General features: G+C 39.0%; 2 protein-coding genes across 6 annotated transcripts in view; both read left to right on the top strand.

Annotated features, from left to right (window-relative positions):
• LOC122661456 (cleavage stimulation factor subunit 77) overlaps positions 1 to 24,306 on the top strand; it is a 171,267-nt gene extending 146,961 nt beyond the window's left edge. For 2 of the 5 annotated variants that reach the window (XM_043856842.1, XM_043856844.1), the window contains exon 23: positions 6,136 to 6,415. In XM_043856842.1, coding sequence (XP_043712777.1) covers positions 6,136 to 6,299 — 164 coding nt within the window. In that variant the 3' untranslated portion in view covers positions 6,300 to 6,415. Of the gene's footprint in view, positions 1 to 6,135; positions 6,417 to 10,452; positions 10,466 to 24,294 lie in introns of those variants that run through there. The other 3 variants (XR_006332890.1, XM_043856843.1, XM_043856845.1) reach the window with 3 other exon arrangements.
• On the top strand, positions 20,588 to 23,387 carry LOC122661455 (pentatricopeptide repeat-containing protein At4g14170-like). Its single transcript, XM_043856841.1, has one exon. It carries the CDS (start codon positions 20,654 to 20,656, stop codon positions 23,120 to 23,122), a length of 2,469 nt encoding a protein of 822 aa, XP_043712776.1. The 5' UTR covers positions 20,588 to 20,653; the 3' UTR covers positions 23,123 to 23,387.
• Positions 24,307 to 25,995: the final 1,689 nt, after the last annotated feature.

Below are 25,995 nucleotides of genomic sequence, written 5' to 3'. Positions count from 1 at the left end.
CTATCTGTCCATAAAAAACTAGAAAACAATAACTTTTTTCCCTACATCACAGTGAAGCCCAAAAGAAGCCATTCTTTGTGGGCTGGAGTGATTGCTAGCAATGGATGATACACTCATTCAAAGGAAACATGATGTATAGGGGGGAAATATTTTCTAAAAGCAGTGGGTACAGCCTCTCTGTGAAGCCCGCGAAGCAGGGGTAAGGCTGTATACATTATGACCCTCCCCAGACCCTGCAGTGGCAGGAGCCTTGTGCGCTAGGTACGCCCTTTTGTTAGTTTAAATGTAGAATTCCGTGAATACTGGCTTGAGTCAGAGTGACTGCAGCCATCTTTATTTATAATAAAGAGAACATTCTGGAATGAGTACAAGGATTAAAATACCCTTACGATAATTCTACCCTTGAATCCATATTACAACAGTCCCCCTCAAGTTGGTGCATACATATCAAACATGCCCAACCTGCTAAACGGAATACAAATTATTCCCTGTTCCAATTTCTCTTTGATAAAGTGTTGGTCAATCTCAACATGTTTGGTACGATCATGTTGGACCGGGTTGTGAGCAATGCTGATTGCTGAATTGCTGTCACAGTAGAGTCGCATTGGAAGATCAGCATTCATCCCCAAATCTTGAAGAAGCCCCTTGAGCCAGAGAAATTCACAAATACCTTGTGCCATAGCTTGAAATTCAGCTTCAGCACTAGATCGAGCTACAATAGCTTGTTTTTTGCTTCTCCAAGTAGTTAGGTTCCCTCCAACAATTATGCAATACCCGAATGTTGACTTCCTATCATCACTGCCAGCCCAATCTGCATCAGTGTATGCTTCTATCTAGAGATGGTTATGTGGAGAATACAAGACTCCCTTTCCAGGAGAGGACTTGAGGTAATAGAGTATTTTGTATGCTACTTCCAAGTGAGAAAAGTGAGGATCATGCATGTATTGACTGACAACACTCACAACAAACGTGATATCTGGTCGGGTATGTGAGAGGCATATCAATCGGCCAACTAACCTCTGATAGCTACCCTTGTCCACTAGGTCACCTTCCCTACTCTTCAAATGTGTGTTGGGCTCAAGAGAGGTATCTGCTGGTTTACACCCAAGCATCCCTGTTTCACTCAATAAATCCAGGGTATATTTTCTTTGGGAAAGAGATATGCCCTTAGCTGAATAGGCAACCTCGATCCCTAAGAAATACCTTAATCTGCCCAAGTTTTTTACTTCAAATTCGGTGCCCAAACAAGTCTTCAGCTTCTGGATTTCCTGTGCATCACTGCCTGTGATCACTATGTCATCAACATAGACAATCAAAATTGTTACCTGCTGTCCCATCTTTTTAACAAACAATGTATGATCAGCATTGCTCTGCTTATACCCATAAGCAACCACAGCCTTATGGAATCGGCTAAACCAAGCTCTTGGTGAGTACTTCAGACCATACAGAGCCTTCTTCAACTTACACACCTTTCCCTGAGTCTCTGAAGAGGTAAAAGCAGGAGGTATCTCCATGTAAACATCTTCTTCCAACTCTCCATGTAGGATGGCATTCTTCACATCAAGTTGTTGGTTCCTTGATTCACAGCACAAGAAATGATAACCTGCACAGTATTCATCTTTGCTACAGGAGCAAAGTCTCTTGATAGTCAATTCCTTGGGTTTGAGTAAACCCTTTGGCTACTAGTCTTGCTTTGTATCATTCCACTGAGCCATCAGCCTTGTGCTTCACAATAAAGGCCCATTTACAACCAACAGGTTTCTTTCCTAGTGAAGGACTCACCAAATCCCAGGTCTGATACTTCTCAAGGGCAAGCATTTCTTCATTCATCGCATCCTTCCATTTCTGTTCGGCTATTGCTTTCTACTAATTGTTAGGGATGGAAACAGAGGATAAAGAAGATACAAAAGCATGGAAAGTAGGAGTTAGAGAGTTGTATGTACACAAAGTTGGAAATAGGATGCTGTGTACAACTCTTTTTTGGTTTTCAAATAACAATGGGTAAATCAAGACTGTGATCAAGAGGAGGCTTACCAGGAATATGACTAGGAGCAAGACTTGGAACAGATGCCGATTGTGTAGGTTTGATGGAGGTGGTCTCTTTGTACCAAGGACCATCCAAAGGAAAATCAGTTCCCCAAGAGTAAGTCTTCACATTATTCTCCCCCTAGACCTGTTGTTGTTGCTCAGTCTATCTCACTTCTTGTTCTTGACTTGTAACTCCATCTTCTAGTTCAACAGAAACATCCTCTATAGTAGGTATTTCAATGTCCAGAGGAGCAATCAGCGGGACCTCTTCACCACTTAGAATCTCCCCCTGTAGAGGTATCGGCTGGTTAAAGTAAGCCTCAGACTCCTGGAATACTACATCCTTAGTGACAAACATCTTTCGTGTAGAAGGATGATAGCATTTGTATCCTTTCTGGGTAGCTGAGTAACCGAGAAAAATACACCGTAGTCCTTTGGGATCAAACTTGCCATGTACATGGTGATTCCTGGTAAACACGACACAACCAAAGACCTTCGGAGGCACAACAAAAGTGGATTTGCCAAACAACATTTCCAAGGGACAGCGGCCACCTAAGACTCGAGAGGGAAGTCGATTGATAAGATAAGTAGTTGTAAGGACAGCAAACCCCAGAAGCGAGGAGGAACAGCCATAGTAAACATAAGAGAACGAGCAACCTCCAATAGATGTCTGTTCTTGCGCTCAGCCACTCCATTTTGAGCAGGAGTGTCAACACAAGAAGTCTGGTGTATGATTCTATGGTTGTTCAAATAGGAGCGAAAGGCACCATCCATATACTCTTTTCCATTATCTGATTGGAGAATCTTCACCTTGGCATCGAATTGGGTTTGGACCATTTTATGGAATAAAGTGAAACAGGTGAAGACGTCACTTTTACTATGCATTAAATATACCCAAGTCGTCTGGCTAAAACAGTCAATGAAAGTTACAAACCATCTAAACCCAGAAATAGAAACACATCGGGCAGGGCCCCACAAATCAGAATGTATCAAACCCAAAGGACTAAAGCTTCGATTATCAGAAATAGGAAAAATGCTTCTAGTTTGCTTTGCCAAAATGCAAGTTTTGCCAAAGTGTAAGCATCACAAGAAAAATTATGTTTATTGTACCGTTTGACTAGACTAGGAAATAAATCAGATAAAACTCCAATCGAAAGATGATCCAAACGCCGATGCCAATTATTCAACTCAAATAGTGCATAATCAAAATCAGAAGACGCCGGCTGAGATGTCAAATCTGCCCAGGAACTGTCAAGCACGTACAGACCACCAACCACTTTATCACATGCAATTGTACTGTCCGTTGCCAAGTCCTAAAACAAACAATGGATTGGGAAAAAGGTGACTTTGCAGTTTAAATCCTTAGTTAGGCTACTAATGGAAAGCAAATTAGTAGTAAACTTCGGAACATGTAACACCGATGAAAGGCGAAGAAAGAAAGTGCATTACATAGATCCCTTCCCTGAGATAGGAGAAAGAGACCCATCAGCAACACGGACCTTATTATAACCAGAAAGAGGAAAATATTTGGAGAAAATAGATGAAGAACCTGTCATATGGTCGGTTGCCCCTGAGTCAATTACCCAAGAATTTGGCATGATCGAGGTGCAATTCCCACCAAATGAAATACCTGTGGAAGATGTATTAGGATTGGTAGGCAAAGATAAAACCGAGGCAGCCATGGAAGGAGATACAGATGCCGAAGAAGATGTGTCGAAGCGATTTACCATATCCCATAGATTTTGTAGTTCAGCCACAACTTGTGAAAGAGATTAATCAAGCTGTTCTTCAGCAGTTGCCTGATGAGCACAGGTGTTACTAGGCCGATTGGAACCACCCTTCCCACGCCCGCGAGTATCTGCAGGACGACCATGAAGCTTCCAACATCGGACTTTGGTATGCTATTCCTTCCCATAGTGATCGCATTTAATGGGAGAGTCATCACTAGATGTCTAATCAATACTAACAGACCGGGAAGAATTCCCACCGGAAGATTGTGAACCAGAAATAAGGGCCGATCGTTCCTGAGTAACAGGATGAGCCATGGTTGTACACCGACTGTCCTCAACCGACAGAATTGCATAGGCTTGCTCCAAAGTTGGAAGTGGATCTCGATTTTCAAAATGTTGGCACGGATCTAATCAAACTCAATTTTGAGACCAGCCAAAAGATCAAAGACCCGTAAACCATCCTCCCACTTGCAGAAGGCCGTGGCATCAACATCGTAGGTGGCAGTGAAGGTGCCCAGAAAATCCAACTGCTGCCACATGGTACACATGGCATTGTAATACTGAAAAAGGGACAGCTCCAACTGCTTGGTAGAATGAATCTTCTAACGGAGCTCATAACATTGGGCAGCATTCCCAACCTAAGAATAGGTGTCCTTGGCTGTCATCCAAATCTTCGCAGCTGAATCAAGAAGGAGATAGCGCCCGATAATTTCTTGTTCCATTGAATTAACCAGATAGGACATAACCAAGAAATTGAAGTTCATCCATCGATCCTGTGCAGAACCAGTCTTAACAGGCCTGACCTGAGTGCCCGTGATGTAGCCAGAGAGACCACGGGAACCAATTGCAAATAAGCATGAGCGAGACCATAACAGATAATTACTGCGATTCAACTTGATGGGATTCATCGGAAATGGAATGAAGTCACGTTGTGACGAACCATCAGAACCAGATGAGGCAGAAGAGATCTCAGATTTGTCAGGCATGGTGACTGGAATAAAAAAAAGGCAGAAATAAATCGCCCAAAAATTTAGAACATAAGGAGGGAAGGTAAAAAGCCCTCGGTGGAAGTCAACTCACCACCAAAGGTGGGTAAAAAATTTCGGCAAGGAAGGGGAAATCCTCTCTCTCGCAAGAGAAAAAAGGGAGGGCGAGAGGCATGCGGGCTGGAGGGAGTGGCGGAAGGTGGTGGAGAGGCTGGTGGAGGGGCTGGCGGAAGGTGGAGCAAGGCCTGCGGGGATGTGCAAGCTTGCGGTGGTGGCTGTTCTTAGGGCAGAATCATGATGGAGAAGAGAGAGAGAGAGAGAGAGAGAGAGAGGGGGGGAAAAAAAAAAAAGGGGGAAAAACTCAATTCCCATATCCCCGGAATATTTTTGGCTCTGATGCCCATGTAGAATTCCGTGAATACTGGCTTGAGTCAGGTGACTTCAGCCTTCTTTATTTATAATAAAGAGAAGAACATTCTGGAATGAGTACAAGGACAAAAATACCCTTAGGACAATTCTACCCTTGAACCCATATTACAACAATAAATTTGATATATGTGAATCTTTTCTTTTTTATACATAAAATAAATTCTATATTAATGAAGAGATTTTAAAGTGTATGGAACTCTAAGCATTCTAGTACATCTTGTTTTCTATTCTTGTATTATTCTAGTATCAGTGATGGCTACTTCTCTTCCTCTTGCGATTTTTTTTTCATTATTATCCCACAGAATGATGTCCATGATAATTAATCAATCATGAGATTTTCCTCAGATCAATTTTGTTCACATGCTTTCATTTGAAATCATGATTCCCCATTATATTTCCCTAGAATATGTTGAAGGGGAAAGAAGAAAAAAAAAATGGAGTTCGAATGAAATTACAACTCCCTCCACCCCTTTCCAAAAAAGAAAAAAAACGAAGCTCTATTGTAATAATGTTAAAGAACCAAAAATCACTTCAAGAGAGTAATAATAAGATTATAGAACCCTAGTAAGTATTTTGTCATAGTGAGTAATGTCTTACATGTGGCTTTTAAGAGCAAACCTTTCTTAAGTTGACTCGAATTGAATGATCCAAGTGAACCGTAAGAAGTAACCATTAGGTTGGTTCAGGGGAAGATTCAGGGTTCCTATTGAATATCAAGATGCTGCGGATACATGGATTGAATAATGAATTCAATTGTAAATTGGAAAAACTTAAAGAACATTGCTTCTGCCAAGATCTCAATTGATTGGGGATACAGTGGAATTGCATTAACTACTTTGCACATCAGTTTATCTGCTACTCCAGTATGATCGTACCAAGTATGAGCAAAGCCTGTTCAATATTTGTAGCATTAATTGCTCTGGATTATTCTGATGATTAATTGATTGCCATATCAAATGCAGGGCAAGAAGATGATGAAACTGCTACAGTACAAAGCAGACCACTTCCAAGAGATGTTTTTAGGATTCGACAGATGCAGAAAGCTCGAGGAGTTACCAGTTCACAAACTGGGTCAGCATCCTATGGCAGTGCATTTTCAGGAGAGCTTTCTGGCAGTACAGAATGATGTATCAAATATTCTGTGTTGCATTTTGATAGTCTTTTTTAACTTTGGTTCTTATTTTGGTCCTCTATTTGTTAGCAGATGCTTCTAAGCTTATTTTCCAGTGAAATTGATTGTAAAATTATGAATTTGTTAATAATCTTTTCTTGCCTTGAATAACTTGTATGCAATCCCCCACCATAGCTGGTCACAAACATGTAGGTAATGAAAAGATTAAATGGAAAATTACAAGATTACTCAAAATTGAGTTTCATTTTACTATATTATCCACCCAAACTTTTCTCCAACCAAATTACTCAAAATAAGGCTGTGTTTGGTATGCATTCGAGGCTGATAATGCATTCCAAGAAATCCTACCAAACGCAGCCTTATTCTTCAACCAATGATCTTAAACATTTGTATCCACTATTTATTCAACGAATATTTGTCATCTCATCTTCCCAACCTCATCATTTGTGGGTCACGAGTACCCCATTCCTTGGAGATCTCAATTCTAAACTCTGGTTGAAAACAATGAATTATACAAATATTGGAATCGTGTAGTGGAATTTTCTTTTAAACTAAGGTAGTGGTTGGCATGATTTTTTGGAATGCATTATTGACCTAGAATGCATATGAAACACAACATAAGATTGGGTATTACAAAACTACCCAAAACAGTGCCCTTCTCTCATCACATACTTTTTTTAACATTTTTACCCTTCAGTTTCTTCCTCCTCTCTTCCATTTACCGCATGCGCAGCTCTCCCCCTTCCCTGACTCCTTCACCTCGTCCTCCACCGCCATCCATGGTGCACCTTCATTGTTTTGCCTCAGCACCTGACATGCTACCGGTCTTTCTACAGAAAGCAAAGATAAATCAAATGTATAAGCCCCATATTTGCTAGTTACATTAGGTTCTATGTCCAAGGCTGTGGTTGGCTATCTGCTTCCCCACTAGATGGGACTGAGGTAGTCAACAAACCTACCTTCTGTGGAAGTGTTGGCTTCCCTCAGAAGCTTTGAAACGAGGCATGCAATGTGCACAGGGAGAAGAGAACTCAAGAACAGTGGCTCTTGTCGTAACAAAGACAAAAATTGAGTGGAGATTTGTGAATGTTGAAACATGGAACTCGATTGAATCGAAATCGGTAATATTAGATGAGAATTGCTTCTTGAGCTCGTTGATCTTTACAGAGGATGCAAATAAGTGGTTCTTCTAGTAATCACAGCTGCCATATTCTCTCAATCTGTTTCTCCCTCCCACTCTCAACCCTAAAGGATAAAACCCCTGCAAAAGCCCTTAAATTCTTTTTTACCTGAGCATGCGTTTGTAAATGTTTAAGCATTGTATCGATAGAAAGAATTGTTTACTGGTTTAAGTTGGAAGTCTGCTGACAGGAAAGGCATATGGGCTGGAGGATCAGGAATATCTAAAGCATTAAGAACACCTCAAGCCATGTGATTTCATGGTCAACCTCGTACCTTAAGGTCTTTGCCATGATTCTACCACGACTCATGACCGGCCTTTGGCCACTCCGGGGTCGACCCCAGGGTCAACACAGAACTTCTACGGCGTGCTACCCTGTGCTGCATGTGCTGCGCAGACACAGGGCTGCACGCAATGACCGCCTTACCCTCTCTCGGGCAGGGGTAAGGTGGTCAATGTGCGCCGCCTTGTGTCTGCGCAGCACGGCAAGACGGGCAGCCCGTGCCGTAGAAGATCTGGATCCCCCCAGGGTTCTTCCACGTTCCTAAAACACCTAATTTTATCCAAACTTTGGTTTAACTTTAGGCTGCCGATTTGGTCATCACAGCTAGTGGTAAACAAAAAAATTCTAGGCCTTTTAGACTTTATTAAAACATTATTGACCATTCTAATTTCCGGATCAAGTCTATGGTCAAATAACGAAGTTATGGAAGAATCAAGGTAACCACCATTTGTGATTTGTCAGGTCAGGGTACGGATTAAACTTTAGTCTAGTTTGAGGTTTGGTTCAAGCATTGATCATAATGTAGGTCTTCATCGTAAAGGAATTGATACAATTTAAAATTTTAAGAAATAAATCAATAAAATGCAAATTCCAAGTCTAAAAACCTAAGTCTAGTCTTCATAATTGAAATATTGTTGAAGTTCAATGAAGATGTCGACAGTCAGCTTCCAAATCACTTGAGCTCTTCAAAATCTCTACTAAGATATTTCTTCCAAATGAACACTATGTGTGATAAACCATTGTAGCTCGAAGCTTAGTGATCAGTACTTGGTTTGGCTTCTCAAGTATTTGATGTTTTAGAGGAGTTGATTGGAAAGACCTTTTTTGCCCGTGATCCTTTGAGAGATATCCGGCAAAGCGTACACAATTGAAAACATGCAAAAATACCAAAACAATATTTGCTAAAAGCAATATTCCAACACATAAGTTGTGCGTGCCCTCATCTCATATTCTTATTCTTATCTTTGATTTAATTTGGATAGTGATCTTAATTTTTTCTAGATTTACCATTCATGCATTGTGCACATTATAGGGGTATTATTAACGTAACAAGAGTCTATAATTTATCCAAACATGACAAGACACCAATTATCCTCTTAAAACTATAGTTAAGGACATAGTTGGGAATAAATCTATAAGGATAAATGAGGAAAACCACATTCCTTGCTAGAAAAAAAAAAACACAAGAACTTCAAATAAATTTCTTAACAAAGGGTTAAATAGTAATCTCCAAAACACTATCTTCTCCGTCAATCCATCGACTCCCTCCTTCCCTCCAAAACTGAAATCTGAGAACATCAGATTGCTTCAAATAATCCAAGAACAACTTTTTTAGAACAAATGTGTTGGATTCAAACTGAAATTTGATAACTTTTTTCCATCAAATGTGTAGATCAAGTTATAGGGGTATTAGAAGTTTTCAGCCTCCATGGACATGAGAAAATTCCATTGTGGCATGTGGATTCAAGGGGCACTAGATAAGAACTAGTACACGACCAAAAACATATAGCACAATTGATAAATATAGAAGAACATGATTATGGCACCACAAATTCTTCTTCCGTTGAGACCCTTCTACATAGCTGTAATTTGGTAAAGAACAACAAAAACAAAGTTAAGTAGAAACTATTACTTTCACTTGAAACATAGGTTGGGAGGAGTATACTCGCAGTTTACTAGCGATTGAAATGACAAAAATGCCATTTTACAATGTTTGTCATGGGATTCTATTAAAAAAAATTAAAATATCTAGATTGCCCCACCTGATAGATCTTTTGTAGGCTTAAAATAACATGGGCAGCAAGTATAAGACTAGAAATACAATAAACAAATAGTAAATACAAAACTTATCTGATTGGTATGACAGATAGTATCGCACCGCATCAACAATACACATCCTCTTGTGTAACCCGAATAATAAATGGTAGAGTTGAGTCGCATCAAACGATGCTCTCCTTAAGGTTTTTAGATGCCCTAATTCTACAATCCGGGTTGACCATGCATCTATACCTCCAAGATGAAACAACTCTCTAATCACATAGGTTGCAGTTCCAAATGTGATTACAAAGGGTGTCCAAAGGCTATATTCACTAATTCATCGACACTGATCAACTACGGTGGAGAAGAAAAAATGTATTTCAAAAACAATTGTTAGAGAATGAGCAAGACCTCCTCTCTTTATATAAGAGAGAAAGAGACACCTCTAAGGGATGTCTCCAAGAGATATGTCCCAACTCATGTCTTTTCCCATAAGGCTTGTTTGTTAGCCACTCAAACAAGTCTTCCAATAGGCACCTATTGGCTATTTAGGTGTCTATTAGGAAAGCACTCAATCATCCAACAAAACCGTATTTTGAATCTTTAATTTTAAAACAATTAAAAATCCAACATCTTTCAATGTCCCATCATATTAGTCTTTTCACTGTTTTGTTATTTTTTCAAACATAGCCTACCCTTGTTACACGAATAACAACGCAAGATATATTACGTGATTTTTATGTCTTTCAATATCAAATTATATGGTGAGTTTATCGTTGTAATTTTTATATATATTCTAGGTGTAATATATTTTTTGGATATTTTTTATATTTGTTTTGGGATTATTCTAATTGTTGCATGCATATTCACATCTTAGGGTTTTAGTTTTTTAGGGTTAGTTCCCATGCACGGATTTTATATTAAAATTTTTTTTTTTTAGTTCTCATAATGTTCATCATTGTTTTTTATGTTTATGATGTCAAAATATGTTGATCCCGAACTTGGAATAGCCAAGTGGACATCTTCGATGTTTCAAAAAGAGAAAAGATTTAAAACTAGTTCCGGTCGAACGACTTCTAAAGATGAACTGATGGCAGAGCTTTGTGGCATTCTACATGGATGGAGGACAACGGTTGCAGATCATATCGTTCTAAGGGAGATATGGTGTTGCAATAGGACTCTTTTTGACCTTTTGTCTAGACAAACCTTCTCTTCTATACCTTGGTGCTGCTTACCTTATTTTTTTGAACTTGCAGAACTAACGCATAACTTTGCTAACATATCGTTTGGATGGATTGATACTATAAACACTACACTATACAGGCTTTCTGTTTCTCACTAATTATATATATCTATGTGACCTTTTTCATCAAAAAAAAAATATATGTTAGGTCCATGGTTCATAATCTCAGATCATATCGGTCGGATCGGTATCGATCATAATCGATCCCGAGATATGGTTGATCCTATCCAGGTTTCATGGAACAGTGTTGGATCGGGTAACTCGCTGAAATCGGGCAATCCGATCCGATAAATATGACTAAAATGATTAAAATCTGTTTCCTTGTTCTTCGTCCCGAATCTTTGAAACCAATATTCACAAATTCGGGAGCTTCAAATTCGCAGGAAATAAGGGGGATCTTACTTTTTTTTTACTAGGGAATCGATTAAAGAAAGATTCACTCAAAGTAAACATTGATTTGATCCCAGATTTGGAGATTTCATTGCATAAGGTGGTTAGGGTTTTAAAACTCATATTTACGATTTAGAGATTTGGAGAATTGGGAATCTCAAATCTGCGAGAAAAAAATGGGAATATTACCCTTTTGATTGGGGAATCGATTAAAGTAGGATTTAATTCCATAAAAATATAATCTAAATAAGGATAAGATGGCGATAATGGTGGTAGTGGGTGAGGTTGAGGAAGCAAATCAAGATAAGTCAACAGAGAAATATGGATTAGGGAATAAGTTGGCGATAATTGTGGTAGTGGGTAAGGTTAATCCCCCCACAAACCCTGTGATTACAGCTTTTTAAATATTTTTAATATTTTTTATTTTTTAAATATTTTTTTTCTGACTGATACTAATCGATTCCAATACCTATCCAATAAAACCGAGATTTTTTCCACTTTAGACCAATCCAGATCGGTATTGGATCATTTCGGCATAGAAATTGAGATCGATCCCGGGATTAAGAACCTTGATTAGGTCCTATGTTTATGATTTTTTCTGTTTTATTTATATGCATAACGTTAGATTTTATGCAATAACACTTTTAGGTGTTGGCTTATTATTACAGTCATTCTTTGCTTGTAATAGTAACCTAACTTTTGTTTTGTAGCACAAGCATCAGGGTAAGCCCTTATCATTCTTATTCTTTTAGTTTCCTTACTTCCATATTATTGTTGATGCATCTTTAATTTTAGAGTACTTATTATTTAACAAAAATACCAAACAGCTAAGAAAATCGATTTAATCGGGAGGGAGGACCGAGGTGCCTAACACCTTTCTTAGTTCGCAACCTGACATGTCCCCATTCTTTGGTTTGACTTATGCCTCCATTGGAGTCAATTCATGGGTCCTACACCCTAAACTTGGTGGCTATTCTCTCTCTCTCTCTCTCTCTCTCTCTCTCTCTCTCTCTCTCTCTCTCTCCATGTTCCTTTCTTTGGTTTGACTTATGCCTCCATTGGAATCAATTTATGGGTCCTAAACCTTAAGCTTGGTGGCTATAAACTCTCTCTCTCTCTCTCTCTCTCTCTCTCTCTCTCTCTCCTCTCTCCATGTCCTATTTTTTGGTTTGACTTATGCCTCCATTGGAATCAATTTATCAGTCCTAAACCTTAAGTTTGGTGGCTACTCTTTCTCTCTCTCTCTCCTAAGAAGGGGGATAAAATCAGATGTTCACATAAGTTCTAACATAATCTCTTCCGTTCCCTCTCCTTCTCCCTCTCAGACTCCACCTCCCCTCTCTCCATCCGTTGTGTGTTTCTCCAATGTTTGAATCTTCGAATTCATTGCATCTTCTTCTAGTACTCGTGAAGAGTAGACCCATTAAACAAGACTATAACTTCTATCGCTATTTTCGTCACTACAATGAACACACACAAGCCTACGAGTTCCTTATAGAACATATCTTCCTTTAATATTTAGAGGATTTGGTTGAAAAATTCATTTTGGGTATAGAGATAAGCAAGCAAGCTGGTAAATTTTTGTATTTGGGTTTGAACATTACAAAGGAATTTATAGTAGGAAGGAAGCAACTGGTAAGTAGAGGACAACAATATATTTTGAGATTGATATGCACTGAATCGACACCTATTGAAGAAATTCAGCAACTCCTAGAGTTAGTTTATGGGTTTCAAATGAATGATCAAGATCTCCTCTGCTAAGAGATGAAGTTCAAAGCTCAATGATACTTGTCAACATATAGGCTCCCTTGCAATGGCGTCAAAGTTCCTCTAATCAAGACCCTCAATCTTTGGATGATGCTACTGACCCTGGTCTAGGCAGTGTCCTCATATGAGATAGGTGGAAGGATTGGATCAATCTCCTCTTGCATGCGAGATTTATAATACAAATATTAACGGGGGAGGAAATGTGTTACATATGAACACCAAGTGTAGTTTTTCCATGCAATCTTAGCTCTTCCTCAATTAAGCAATCAAAGGAAACCGATCACCACAACTGTTATGTGCCTAATGGGGCCCACTCTAGTGTATAGCCACTAGATTGGACTAGCCTAGTATGGGATAGGTTAAAGGGCTTGATTTAACGCGTTCCATCAGCTTCAGAGCTTTTGGCATATCGATCAAGTACCTAACATTTGGTAAAGCTGGGCACCATGTCACGGGTTCGAGTCACGGAAAGGGCTACCTGGAGTAGAGTGAAAGCCATCAAGAAAGGGCTAGCTGTCGCTAGGCAAAAACCCTAGAGCAAAGTGGAGCCGTTTGAAAAGGACTACCTACCGCCAGAGTGAAAGTTGTCTAAAGTGAGACCCGTCGAGGACGATGGCTGCGGAAGCATGGTGGTCTGTTATGTGCTTGATGGGACCCACTCTAGTGTATGGGTGTTAGATTGGACCAACCTAGTATAAGATAGGTTAAAGGCTTGATTTAACGCGTTCCATCATCTTCGAAGCTTTTGGCGTATCGCTCAAGTACCTAACAACAACCTTTGCATTCGGAGGGAGCACTCTCTCTCTCTCTCTCTCTCTCTCTAAAACCCTAATCACCCATGAACCACACACACACAAAGGGGTGGAAGGAGAAGAGAGAAAACATGGGAGGGAGAGACCAAAATCATCGCCTACCTCTCCTTCTCCCCTTCTTTTATAACAACACAAGATACATTGCGTGATTTTTATGTCTTTCAATATAAATTATATGGTTAGTTTATCATTGTGATTTTTATATATATTCTAGGTGTAATACATTTTTTGGGTATTTTTTATATTTATTTTGGGATTATTCTAATTGTTGCATGCATATTTCACATCTTAGGGTTTTAGACTTTTAAGGTTATTTCCCATGCATGGATTTTATATTAATTTTTTTTTTTTAGTTCTCATAATGTTCATCATTGTTTTCTCATGTTTGTGATGTCAAAATATGTTAGGTCCATGGTTCGTAATCTCAGATCATATCAGTTGATATCGGCCAGATTGGTATCGATCATGACCGATCCTAAGATATGGCCGATCCTATCCAGGTTTCATGGAACAGTGTTGGATCAGGTAACTCGCTAAGATCGGGCAATCCAATCTGATACATATGACAAAAACGGTTAATACCAGTTTTCTTGTTCTTCGTCCTGAATCTTTGAAGCCAATATTCACAAATTTGGGAGATTCAAATTCGCAGGAGATAAGGGGGATCTTACTTTTTTTTATACTAGAGAACCGATTAAAGAAAGATTCATTCAAAGTATCCCAGATTTGGAGATTTCATTGCATAAGGTGGTTAGGGTTTTAAAAATCAGATTTACGATTTGGAGATTTGGGAGTCTCAAATCCGCGAGAAAAAAGGGGGATATTACCTTTTTGATTGGGGAATCACTTAAAATAGGTTAGTAGGATTTAGTTCCATAAAAATATAATCTAAATAAGGATAAGGTAGCGATAATGGTGGTAGTGGGCATAGTTAGTAAGTTCGGGAACGGCAATAATACGGGAACGGATACGTACGGCAGTCAAACGGACTATACGATCATAATATTTTTCAAAAAATTCGATGTAATAATACGATACGTTAATAATACGGTATGTGTTTAATACGTGTATAATATGGTTGCTATGTAAAAATATGGGAACAAAAATACGGGCATATATTCACTATGCAATAGACATGTACACCTAATAAATACAATAATAGCATTTATTGATGTGCCTAAATATATAGTTTGATTGGTTAACAAGCCTAGATTCATTACATTCTTTATTGTAGGGATTAGAATGGCCAATCAAAAGGGATGATTGAAATGAATATTGCTTATAAAGAGTCTTTTTAGGTTTTATGTACCAAACAAGAAGTAAGATAACATGACTTCTCTTCATTCATAAAATCTTGCTGTCTCTGGAACAAGATAAACGTCTCTCCCGCAACACTCTCTCCCCCCCCCCCCCCCTTATTATATTTTCCTTTCTAATTTCTTCTCTAGTTTCAGATTCTATTTTCAATTTCTAATTTTAGGTTTCGGTTTTGCTGCTGAATTGAGTTTTGTTATTAAATATTAACTAAATCTGAGTTTATTTCATGCTTCATGGGTTTTGGACTTTAATAAATCCCAAAGTTTCCCTTTGACCGTCAAAAACAGAAAAAATGGATGGTTCTGAATCTACAGTGATGGAGTTTTTGGCTAAGAAAAGCTTTGAGTTCTCACAAATTGTATATGTTTCGTTTGGTTGGGTTTCTTGAAAAAAATCGAACGAGTTGCCTTGTGTTGTTGTTGGGCTTCAATTTCTAAGCCCTCCCTACGATTCTCCTCCATAGAATGGAGGGAAAAAGGTTTTTGAAAAATACCCTAAGAATTGTCGCTTCAAGTACACCGCTGCAATCGTCAGCAGAACGCAAGAAGAGGAAGAAGAGAGAGAGAGGAATAGAGAAGGGGAACCAGCCGCTAGAGGTTTGGTTTTCCGCTGGAGAAGAGACGAGGGTTTGGTAGATTTTAGGTTTTTTTTAATCTAACGGTTAGTATTAGGAATTGGTTTAACGGTTAAGATAGATTTTAGTCTTTTTTTTTTTAATATATATGTAAACGTATAATACACGTATTATACGCGTTTCATTCGAGTATCATACGGGGACCCTTAAAATGCGTTTATTTTATCGATTCTAAAATATTATATGCAATACGAAGATTTTTCATTCGTACGTTTGGATACACATATAACACGCATATAATACGTGTATTTACTAACTATGGTAGTGGGTAAGGTTGAGGAAGCAAGTCAAGATAAGTTAAACAGAGAAATATGGATTAGGGAATAAGTTGACGATAATGGTGGTAGTAGGTAGGGTTAATCCCCCACAAACCTTGTGATTCGCTTTTTTAATATTTTTATTTTTTAATTATTTTTTTCTAATTGATACTAATCGATTCCAAGACCTATCCAATAAAACCAAGATTTTTTTTCCACTTTAGACCGATCCAGATCGATATTGGATCGGTTTCAGCATAAAAACCGAGACCGATCCCGGGATTAAGAACCTTGGTTAGGTCCTATGTTTATGATTTTTTCTGTTTTATTTATAAGCATAACGTTAGATTTTATTCGATAACATCTTTTAGGTGTTGGCTTATTGTTTACGGTCATTCTTTGCCCGTAATAGTAGCATAACTTCTGTTTTGTAGCACAAGCATCAAGGTAAGCCCTTATCATTCTTATTCTTTTAGTTTCCTTATTTTCGTATTATTGTTGATGCATCTTTAATTTTAGAGTACTTATTATTTAACAAAAATACCAAACAGCTAAGAAAATTGATTTAATCGGGAGGGAGGACCGCAGTGCCTAATATCTTTCTTAGTTTGCAACCTGACATGTCCCCGTTCTTTGGTTTGACTTATGCCTCCATTGGAGTCAATTTATGGGTCCTACACCCTAAGCTTGGTGGCTGCTCTCTCTCTCTCTCTCTCTCTCTCTCTCTCCTATTCTTTGGTTTGACTTATGCCTCCATTGGAATCAATTTATGGATCCTAAACCTTAAGTTTGGTGGCTATACACATTCTCTCTCTCTCTCTCTCTCTCTCTCTCTCTCTCTCTCTCTCTCTCTCTCTCTCTCTCTCTGTGCACAACGAGTAGATAATCTGCCATTTTTGGTCAGAGTGCACCACCATCTATAATCATCATCATTTGATAAAGGAATATCAATGATTTTCTGAACATAGCTATTTGGAAGATAAGATGATAGAAGAGATATATTCCATTGATTAGAAAAACTCAAATTACATACAAGATCCCGACGTTGGTTTAAATTAAGAGAATGGGGGATAGAAAAATCCTTAAACCATTGGATGCTTTATTGCTCATTGGAGAGGATCCGAATTCGCCACAAACTGCAAGTGCAAAGCTTTAACCAATAGGCAAGAGAGAATAAAGAAATACCTAACAATAAAAAACCAATAAGAAAGAGAGAATCTCATGACTCCCCAAGAAGTCTATTCATATTCTATCATGGTTTGTAATCTCGGTGTTAGGATCAATGTCTTGGATCGTATTGATATCGTCTAGAATTGGGCCAAATATGACACATTTACCCTTGTTTTTTAGGCCTCAATTTTCCCTACTTTGTTCTGTTTGGATCCATGTAACCGACCCAGTAAGTTGGGATAAGGCTGAGTTTGGATCCATGTAACCGACCCAGTAAGTTGGGATAAGGCTGAATTTTGTTGTTGTTGTTGTACCCTTGTCTATATAGATGTATTAGATCCATCTCAGCTGATACCGATCCAATCCGATTTGACCCGATCCGAGATTTCGAACCATGTACCCTTTGCTTGAATTGGCTCCACAAGAAGTCTACAAGTGGAAAAGTGTTCCTTTTTTTCTTCGATATTAATGAAATTTATATGGGTAAAGTTGTTTGTAGCCAACCCGGTTACAATATATTGTTGTAACCGGACTTATTTGCCCACCACATATGACTTACAAACTTTTTAAGATGGGGTGTTTTTTGTAATTTTTCCTTTCCTTCTCCTTTTCCTTTCTTTCTCCGTCTCTGGCTCCCTCTCCCACCTCCATCCCTCTCTTCTCCCCCCTTTGGCTCTTTGTGCTCACTCAAGGACTATGAATCGAATCCCCTTCTCTTTCTCTCTACTAGAGATTAAAACTTCACCAGAAAAAATACCCCCAGTTACTGTCGACTGACCTTTGTCGCTAAAGACCAAAATGATGTCTCCGGTTATGAGAACTCGACCAAAGACAAAGATGATGATGAAGTTGTAACCAAGGTTCTAAAACTCGGGTTTCGACAAGCTAGAAACTGAGTTCGTCGCGGTTTCGACCATATCTCGGTCGAAACCTGGAACTTTTTTCAGGCTAACTCAAACCTTGGTTTCGAGGCCCAGAAGTTATTTTTTTTGCTCTGATTCTTGTTGTGCTGCCTATTTTTGACATTTTAGATCAAATCCATGCATTAGTTTCACTAAAAGAACACTAAAAATAATACTTGTGGTTTTGATTCAAGTGTGATACTGTATATTGTTCTTGGATATGGTATCGAATAAGGTTTGACAGGAACATAACACCTTTAATATAAATCAGATTTAAGCAATCTTGGATTTGTTAGAAAGCATTGTTTTGATAGCTTTCCAACAAATCCAAGGTTGCTTAAATCTGATTTATATTGAAGGAATTATGTACCGGTCAAACTTAATTTGGCGTGCACGAATGCTGTCAAAATCGTTTTGAATGAAAATATTTTTTTTGGACATCAAAACAAATGAATATTTTACTGCACTTTTGATTTTTAGCAATATTTTACCATATTAAAATTCATAGAATTTTTAGATTTGAGAAAAACCCCAACATTAGAAAGTTGAAAATTGCACATATCGTCGAAAATTCAATTTTTTTTTTTGAACTGGGGGTTGATTTTTTTTTTCTTTTGGAATTTGATTTTTTTACTATTTTTATTGGATTCAAATGTATTTGCTTATTTATGAATAATATCTTAAGTAAATGGAATAAAAATACAAAATCATTTACTTAAATGATATTAGGCATAAATAAGTGTATGTCTTGGTTTCTGACTTGGTTATTGGCATACTTAAGTATCTGTACTGGTTTCAAGCTAGGTTCCTCGAGTTTCAATGGGCATAAGTGTCGAAACTTGCGAAATTACCAACATCTCGGTTGAAACCAGTCGAAACCATCGAATTTCGATCGAAACCCCGAACTTTTTAAAATCACCCTTCAACTTGTCTAAAAAACCTACGAAACCGAGTTAACTCGGTGGTTTCGAGAGGTTTCGGCCGAGTTCTTCTTCCATGGTTGTAACATGTACTGTTTCTATCCCTTTTTGGCAATAGATTCGACACCATTGTTCGGCAAACAGGTTATGTGGAAGAATTGTTCAATTTTTACATAACAGAGGAGGAGAATAGTCACAAAGAGTACATTTTTCCATCTCAAAATGGTTTCTATACATTTGCTTCTTAGCTTCCTCTCTTCCTCAACAATTTGCTTTCATTTTTATGCACCTTCATGATACCTCTAGGTTCTAGATTCTAGAGATCTACAACCAACGAACAGAGACGACCCATCCCTCACTTGGTTCAAAGTTTGATTATGCTCAACAGATAATTTTAGTGATACTGTGACTAGCCACTTCACTTCATTTTTTACTTGAAAACCCCAAATTTCTATGCAATTCTCAAATGGTTATGATCATGTCCATCCAGTAGACAATGAAATTGCATAAATGAACAACGTTGTTCATGCGAGTAGTAACGAAGAAGGTGAAAAAGGGCTTAGATTTTGTGATATCGAGGGCTTTTAGGGACTACGCAAGCCATCATAAAAAATCTCTTATAATGCCAAAGTGCAATGAAGATTGTGGAAGGAGAAAGATTAAATCGTGTTGCGCGTCTTGTGCTTTGTCCTACTTCCACCTCTGGCTACAACGAAGCCCTTACAACAAATTGAAAAAAGATACAAAACCATTTTTGTGGTGTTGACAGAGATATTCCCAGCAAAGGCAAGGTCCACGTGCCAAGGGACATCGACGATGGTAAGGAAGGCAACGGTCATTACAATTTGGATCCTCTACTGTCGAGTTGCTCGGCAGGACCGTGCTGCCAAGACACAGCGAGGCGGGGAATGACCGCCTTAACCCAGCTCGGGTAGTGGTAAGGCAGTCATTCACCGCCTTGCTATTTCTAAGCAGCATGGTCCTGCCCGGCAGCTCAGTCAAGGTGCTCTGGCAAGGGTAAGGCGATCATTCACCGCCTTGTTGTGTCTTGGTAGCATGGTCCTGCCGGGCAGCTCGGCAGTAGAGAATCTGGATCCGCGGTCATTATGGGGGTAGCAGGAGAAAGGGATGGTTGTAGAGGGATGAAGATGGCGTCAGATGAGGGCTCACAGCAGGGGGTAAGGGCTCACGGACACCGTCAACCACAACCACTATCGTGCCATGGAATACCCTCGTGGTATTGAAAGAGCCATTGTTGTGCCAGGATCATTAGAGCGTGGAGGAAAAGAGTACTTAGAAAAAACCTACCAGAGGGAGGGGAGGGATCGCTCGTGAGTTGTGACTACATCGGAGAGATGGAATCGAGAAGAAAAATGAAAAAAAAAATCATGTTAATGTGAAATTACCTTATGGGGCGCTGTTCTTTGTGCCGCAGCGCAACCTGCGCCTAGGCACATGGGGGTGGGCGCAATGACCACTCTACCCCCTGCATAGGCTGCCCATGTGCCTGGGCGCAGGCTGCAATGCGGCACTGAGAACATTCTCCCTTACCTTATATGCTCTTTAATCCAAATAAAAACACCTGTTTGGGGACAAAAAAAAATCCGGTTACGGAGAAAGTTACAAACAGACGCACCCAATTTATAAGCATGAAAGTGTAAAGCGCTGCACCAATTATCTAACCAGAAAAATCTTCTCACCACACCTCAAGTTCTATGTTTTGTGCTAAATTTCTTCGTTCAACCATCAAATTTTCACTCAATCAAGCTCCCATCACTACTCGAGCTATTTCTCTCTCTGTAACCACCACTACTTCCACTCTTGTGCCCTCATGGACCCATTTCTCTTCTGATACCCACTCCATCATCTTGCACTTATGTTCCTCTGCCCAATCAATCTGTGAAGTCAAGCAAGCACACGCTTTAGCCATTCTCCATGGCAAACTTGACCATAGCGTTCGCATTTGTTGCGCTCTGATGCTATCCTATTCCACCTTCCAAGACTCTTTGACCTCTCGTCTCCTCTTCGAACAGAGCTCTCTAAAGGGCGGTGCCTTCTTGTGGAATACCCTCATAAGGGCATACACCATTGATGGCTTTCAATTTGATGCATTTGAGGTTTATAACCGGATGGTCTGCAATGGCATTCGAGGTGATGATCATACGTTCCCATTTATTCTCAAGGTTTGTGCAGATGTCTCTGCAAATAAGAAGGGTAGGGAGATACATGGTTTGGTCTTTAAGTTGGGCTTTGATAGTGATGTCTTTGTTGGGAATACACTGTTGGCATTTTATGCGAATTTGATGAACATATTGGATGCACAGAGGGTGTTTAATGAAATGCCTGAACGAGATATTGTGTCATGGAATTCTATTATTACGGCTTTTTCAGTGAATGGGTGTTATTTAGAGGCGCTTTGTTGCTTTTTTGAAATGAAATTAATGGCCGGGTTGCAACCGAATTCAGTTAGTGTTGTTAGTGTGCTGCCTGTGTGTGCTGGGCTTGAAGATGAGGTGACGGCAGGTGTGATCCATGGGTATGTAGTGAAGGCTGGTTTGGATTCTCAGGTGATTATTTGTAATGCATTGGTTGATACATATGGGAAATGTGGGAATTCAAAAGCTTCAAGGCAAATTTTTAATGAAATGCTTGATAAGAATGCAGTTTCTTGGAATGCGATGATTGCTTGTCTTGCTCATAAAGGGCTTGATAGGGATGCCTTGGATATGTTTAGGTCCATGGTAGCTGCAGAAGTGAAACCTGACTGTATCACCTTTTCAAGTCTGCTACCTACATTGGTTGAATTGGAATTCTTTGATCTGGGGAAGGAACTTCATGGGTATAGTATAAGGAAGGGTAAGGAATCTGATATTTTTGTTGCAAATTCACTGATTGATATGTATGCCAAATCAGGTTGTTCAAGCGAAGCATCAAATGTGTTTTATAAGATGGACGCAAGGAATGTTGTCACATGGAATGCAATGGTTGCTAATTTTGCTCAAAACAGGCTTGAGTTAGATGCTCTGGGACTTGTAAGACAGATGCAGGTCCATGGTGAATGCCCAAATTCTGTTACATTCACAAATGTTCTCCCTGCATGTGCAAGAATTAGTTTGCTTCATCATGGAAAGGAAATCCATGCCAAGTCAATTCGCATGGGGTTTGCTTTTGACTTATTTGTCTCGAATGCTCTCACTGATATGTATGCCAAATGTGGGTGCTTAACCTTGGCAAGAAAAGTCTTTGACATGTCCTTAAGAGATGAAGTATCTTACAATATACTAATAGTAGGTTACTCTGTGAGTTCAGATTGCTTAGAATCTCTGCATCTGTTCTTGGAAATGAGGGTTACTGGTCTGAAGCATGACACGGTTTCCTTTGTGGGTGTTCTCTCTGCTTGTGCAAATTTAACTGTAATAAAAAAAGGAAAGGAGATCCATGGCATGTGTGTGAGAAAGCAATTGCACTCCCATCTTTTTGTTGCCAATTCAATTTTGGATTTGTACATGAAATGTGGAAGGATAGACCTCGCAAGATTGGTCTTCGATGGTATGTTGTGCAAGGATGTAGCCTCATGGAATACTATCATTTTAGGTTACGGAATGCAAGGAAAAATGGATCTTGCAATTGATCTTTTTGATGCGATGAGAGATAATGGTATAGAGTATGATTCCATTTCTTACATCGCAGTTCTAACTGCATGTAGCCATGGTGGGCTGGTAGAGCAAGGGAGGAAGTACTTTGACCAGATGTACTCTCAAGGTATAAAGCCGACACAGATGCATTACGCTTGTATGGTTGATCTTCTTGGGCGAGCTGGGCATTTGGAAGAGGCTTCGGAGCTTATCAGAAGCCTGCCAGTCACACCAGATGCCAACGTATGGGGTGCAATGCTTGGGGCATGCCGAGTCTCTGGCAATATAGAGTTGGCTAGGTGGGCAGCTGAGCATTTGTTTGAACTGAAACCAGAGCATTGTGGCTACTATATACTCCTTTCAAATATGTATGCTGAAGCTGGGAACTGGGATGAGGCAAATAAGGTCAGGGAATTGATGAGGTCTAGGGGAGTGAAGAAAAACCCTGGGTGCAGTTGGGTAGAGACCCGTGACCACATGCATGCTTTCATGGTCGGAGAAAGGTTAGAGGCACCAGAATCATGGTTGTGGGATGCTGAATCTGGGTAAAATTTATGATTATCTGTCTCTCAATGGTTGGAAGCCACTTGAGGAAATTGATGCTTGGTATGGTGCGAAAAGCTTCGGCTGCCAGCGTTAAGATGAGGGTTTGAGTCTTTAGAACAGCTACTTGTGCAAAAAATGTCAACCTCTGATCTGATAGGGGCTGTTGCTTGGTCTGATCGTGAAAAGCTAGAGCTGCCAGCATGAAGGCAAAGGTTCGAGTAATAAGAGTTGTTTCTTTGTGCAAAAACACCTAAGGTTGGTACTGTTTTCAATCAACCCTTCTTGTGACCCTACAAAAGCAGGCCTTGCATTATATATATATATATATATATATATATATATATATATATATTTATATACCATATTAGTATTTTATAAAAGCATGAACTCATGCTTCATGGCTACATTTTTTGATGCAGTATCAAGCTTGAAGAAGATCTCTCATGTTGTTTTGGTCCACATCAGAACTAGACCAACCCTCAGGACCAAGAACCAGCCTCAATTAAGCCCAGCCGTGGGTTAAGCTGGCCAGGGTTAGTCCCTGCCATATTATTGCTGGTGGGGCCCATGAAGCCGACTCCGAAGAGCCACCAGACTTGAGTTTAACTTTGTTAAGATGTCTTTTAATATTCCAACATGTCTTTTCATTTTCCTAGGATTAGTTAATGAGTTGATTTCTTTTTCTAGGTGCTTTAATTAGACTTTTCAATTTTCAAGTTGGGTCTTTTAAGTTTCTATGTAGGAGTCCAAAAGTTTATGTTAAGTAATTAATTTTATTTGGTATTAGTTTCTAGGTAATTTAGTATTTTATTGGAATTAGCTTCTAAGTGATTAATGCTCGAGTCCAAGAGTCATTTTTATTTTCTTTATATACTCATGTAATCCAACAATGAAAGGAAGATTTGAAGAATGAATTGAATATTGGATTTCATTGGAAATCAACAGGTGTGTTGGATCACCTTCTATCCCACCCCTCTCCCTAATCTCGTTTTTATTTTTCTCCCCCATATTTTCTTCTCCTTATCTTCTTCTTCTTCTTCTCTTGAACCTACACCATCATCCATTAAACCTGCAACTTCATCTGACCTTTCATCTTCTCCATCACCTACGGTTACCTTTTCCCCCTCTTTAATTCTATTTTTTTATCCTCTTATCTCAGATCTGATCCATGATAGATCTAATATTCCGTCTGCGTCATTTTTACTTAACTATTTTGTCATTCTTTCTTATTTAAATACTTTATCTCTCTCATTGTCTTGCCTTTGTTTTCTCTTTATTTTTCCCTAATCTTTGTTATCCTTAATCACTTTATTTTATTTTTTAATCTTAAAAACACTCTTTCTCTGTCGAAATCCTTGTTATCTTTGATTTATTCATCCTTTCTCCTAAACCATTTCCCTCTCTCCACGAACTGCTTCGTCGCCATACCTCTCTCTCTCTCCTCCATGTGAACTGCCACATAGATGAAGGTCTACATCACCAGCGCAAGAAAATGCAGAGGAACCCCAAGATTGAAACTCCACTTCCTAGAACACTTGTATGCACCTTGGATTGGTTATGAGATGGGTTCTGAAGCAATCTTCACTCTCTCCTCATAATTGCAACTATCTCTTTAGGAACAAAAGCGTTCTTTCTTCGTCCATGAGAACAAGCCTAGGAAAAACCGACCGATCACTTGTTCAGTCATCACGTAGGCATTACCGCATTACCAACAATTCTAGATTCACTGGTTTGGGTTTCCTTCTTACTTCCTACATCTGATCCCATGGGACGTTGAGGGAAGATTGTGCTGAATAAACACTCTTCTATTTATGACTTATGAGATGTCAATATACTGAATATAGATTGAACGGATGAAGTGAGTCGCTTTCTTTTCTTTCTGTTGTCTATTTTCATCAATTCTAGAGGTTTTTTTATGCTGGTTCGGGGGAGAACTTGAGAGGGTTTCTTCAGTAGTATATTTGGGCTTTTTTGCTTTGGTGTGGGAATTACTATTGGACTTGTGATTGGCTATTTTTTGTTAATCTACTTCCAACCAACTGATGTGTGAAGGTCAGTTTCTCTCCTTTCTCTTTACTTCTACTTGTATCCTCATTCTGAATGAGAATAATAGTATTTAGTTCTCTGAGTGTGTTTGTCACTGTCCATTGTTCAATTTTTTTGTTGGTTTGATCTGTTTCAGATTTTAGAGTACTGTACTTTGAAATTTTTGTGTCTGCATATCAATAGATGTTTTTACCTTAATATTTGAACTTAATACTGAAAATAAAATCATCATTAACAAAATGGGGGTTAATCTCTTGGAATTGTTTGTTTGTCTTCGGTCATAATTGGGGTGTGGAGAAGCTCTGGCCAATTGAGTTACGTTGGTTTCATAGAATGATTTTGGTTTCCGGAGTGAACGAAGAAACTCTGTAGAGTGCAGACCGCTAGCAGCAGTGGTGGAACAGAGCCCATGGCTTCTACTGAGCGGTCAATACCTTGGAGACATATCTGCTCTTTGTTTTCCACCCCTTCCTTCACACATATCTTCCCTTCCTTTCCTCCTCACTGGTATTTAACTCTTTCTTTTTAGGTTTTTTTTTTTTTTTGGATCATTTATTTATTTATTATTTTTGTCACTTACGGCCCAATGAAACTCCACTGGTGAAGATGTTCTTCATTCTAAACGTGTTCTGATTTTACTTTTTCTTTCTTCATTGATTTTTGGAATTGTAAATGCTAATTGATGACATGAAGAGAGATTGGGTAACATTCATATAAAGGCTAGGTAAGCTTCAACTTCACCCTTGAAAAAGATTTTCATGGTTTACGAATTAAGGATGAGTAACAACTCTATCTCTTAGCTGAAATATCCAATAAGTTTCATACACTTT

The sequence above is a fragment of the Telopea speciosissima genome, chromosome 5 (assembly GCF_018873765.1).
Source record: "Telopea speciosissima isolate NSW1024214 ecotype Mountain lineage chromosome 5, Tspe_v1, whole genome shotgun sequence".
In the NCBI taxonomy this organism is placed as follows: Eukaryota; Viridiplantae; Streptophyta; class Magnoliopsida; order Proteales; family Proteaceae; genus Telopea; species Telopea speciosissima.
Note: the sequence above shows the minus strand (reverse complement) of the source record. Positions and strands in the feature narration are given on the sequence as shown.

Excerpts from the sequence above, each read along its gene's own strand:
- LOC122661455 (XM_043856841.1), top strand. The coding sequence starts at position 20,654 with ATGTTTTGTGCTAAATTTCTTCGTTCAACCATCAAATTTTCACTCAAT.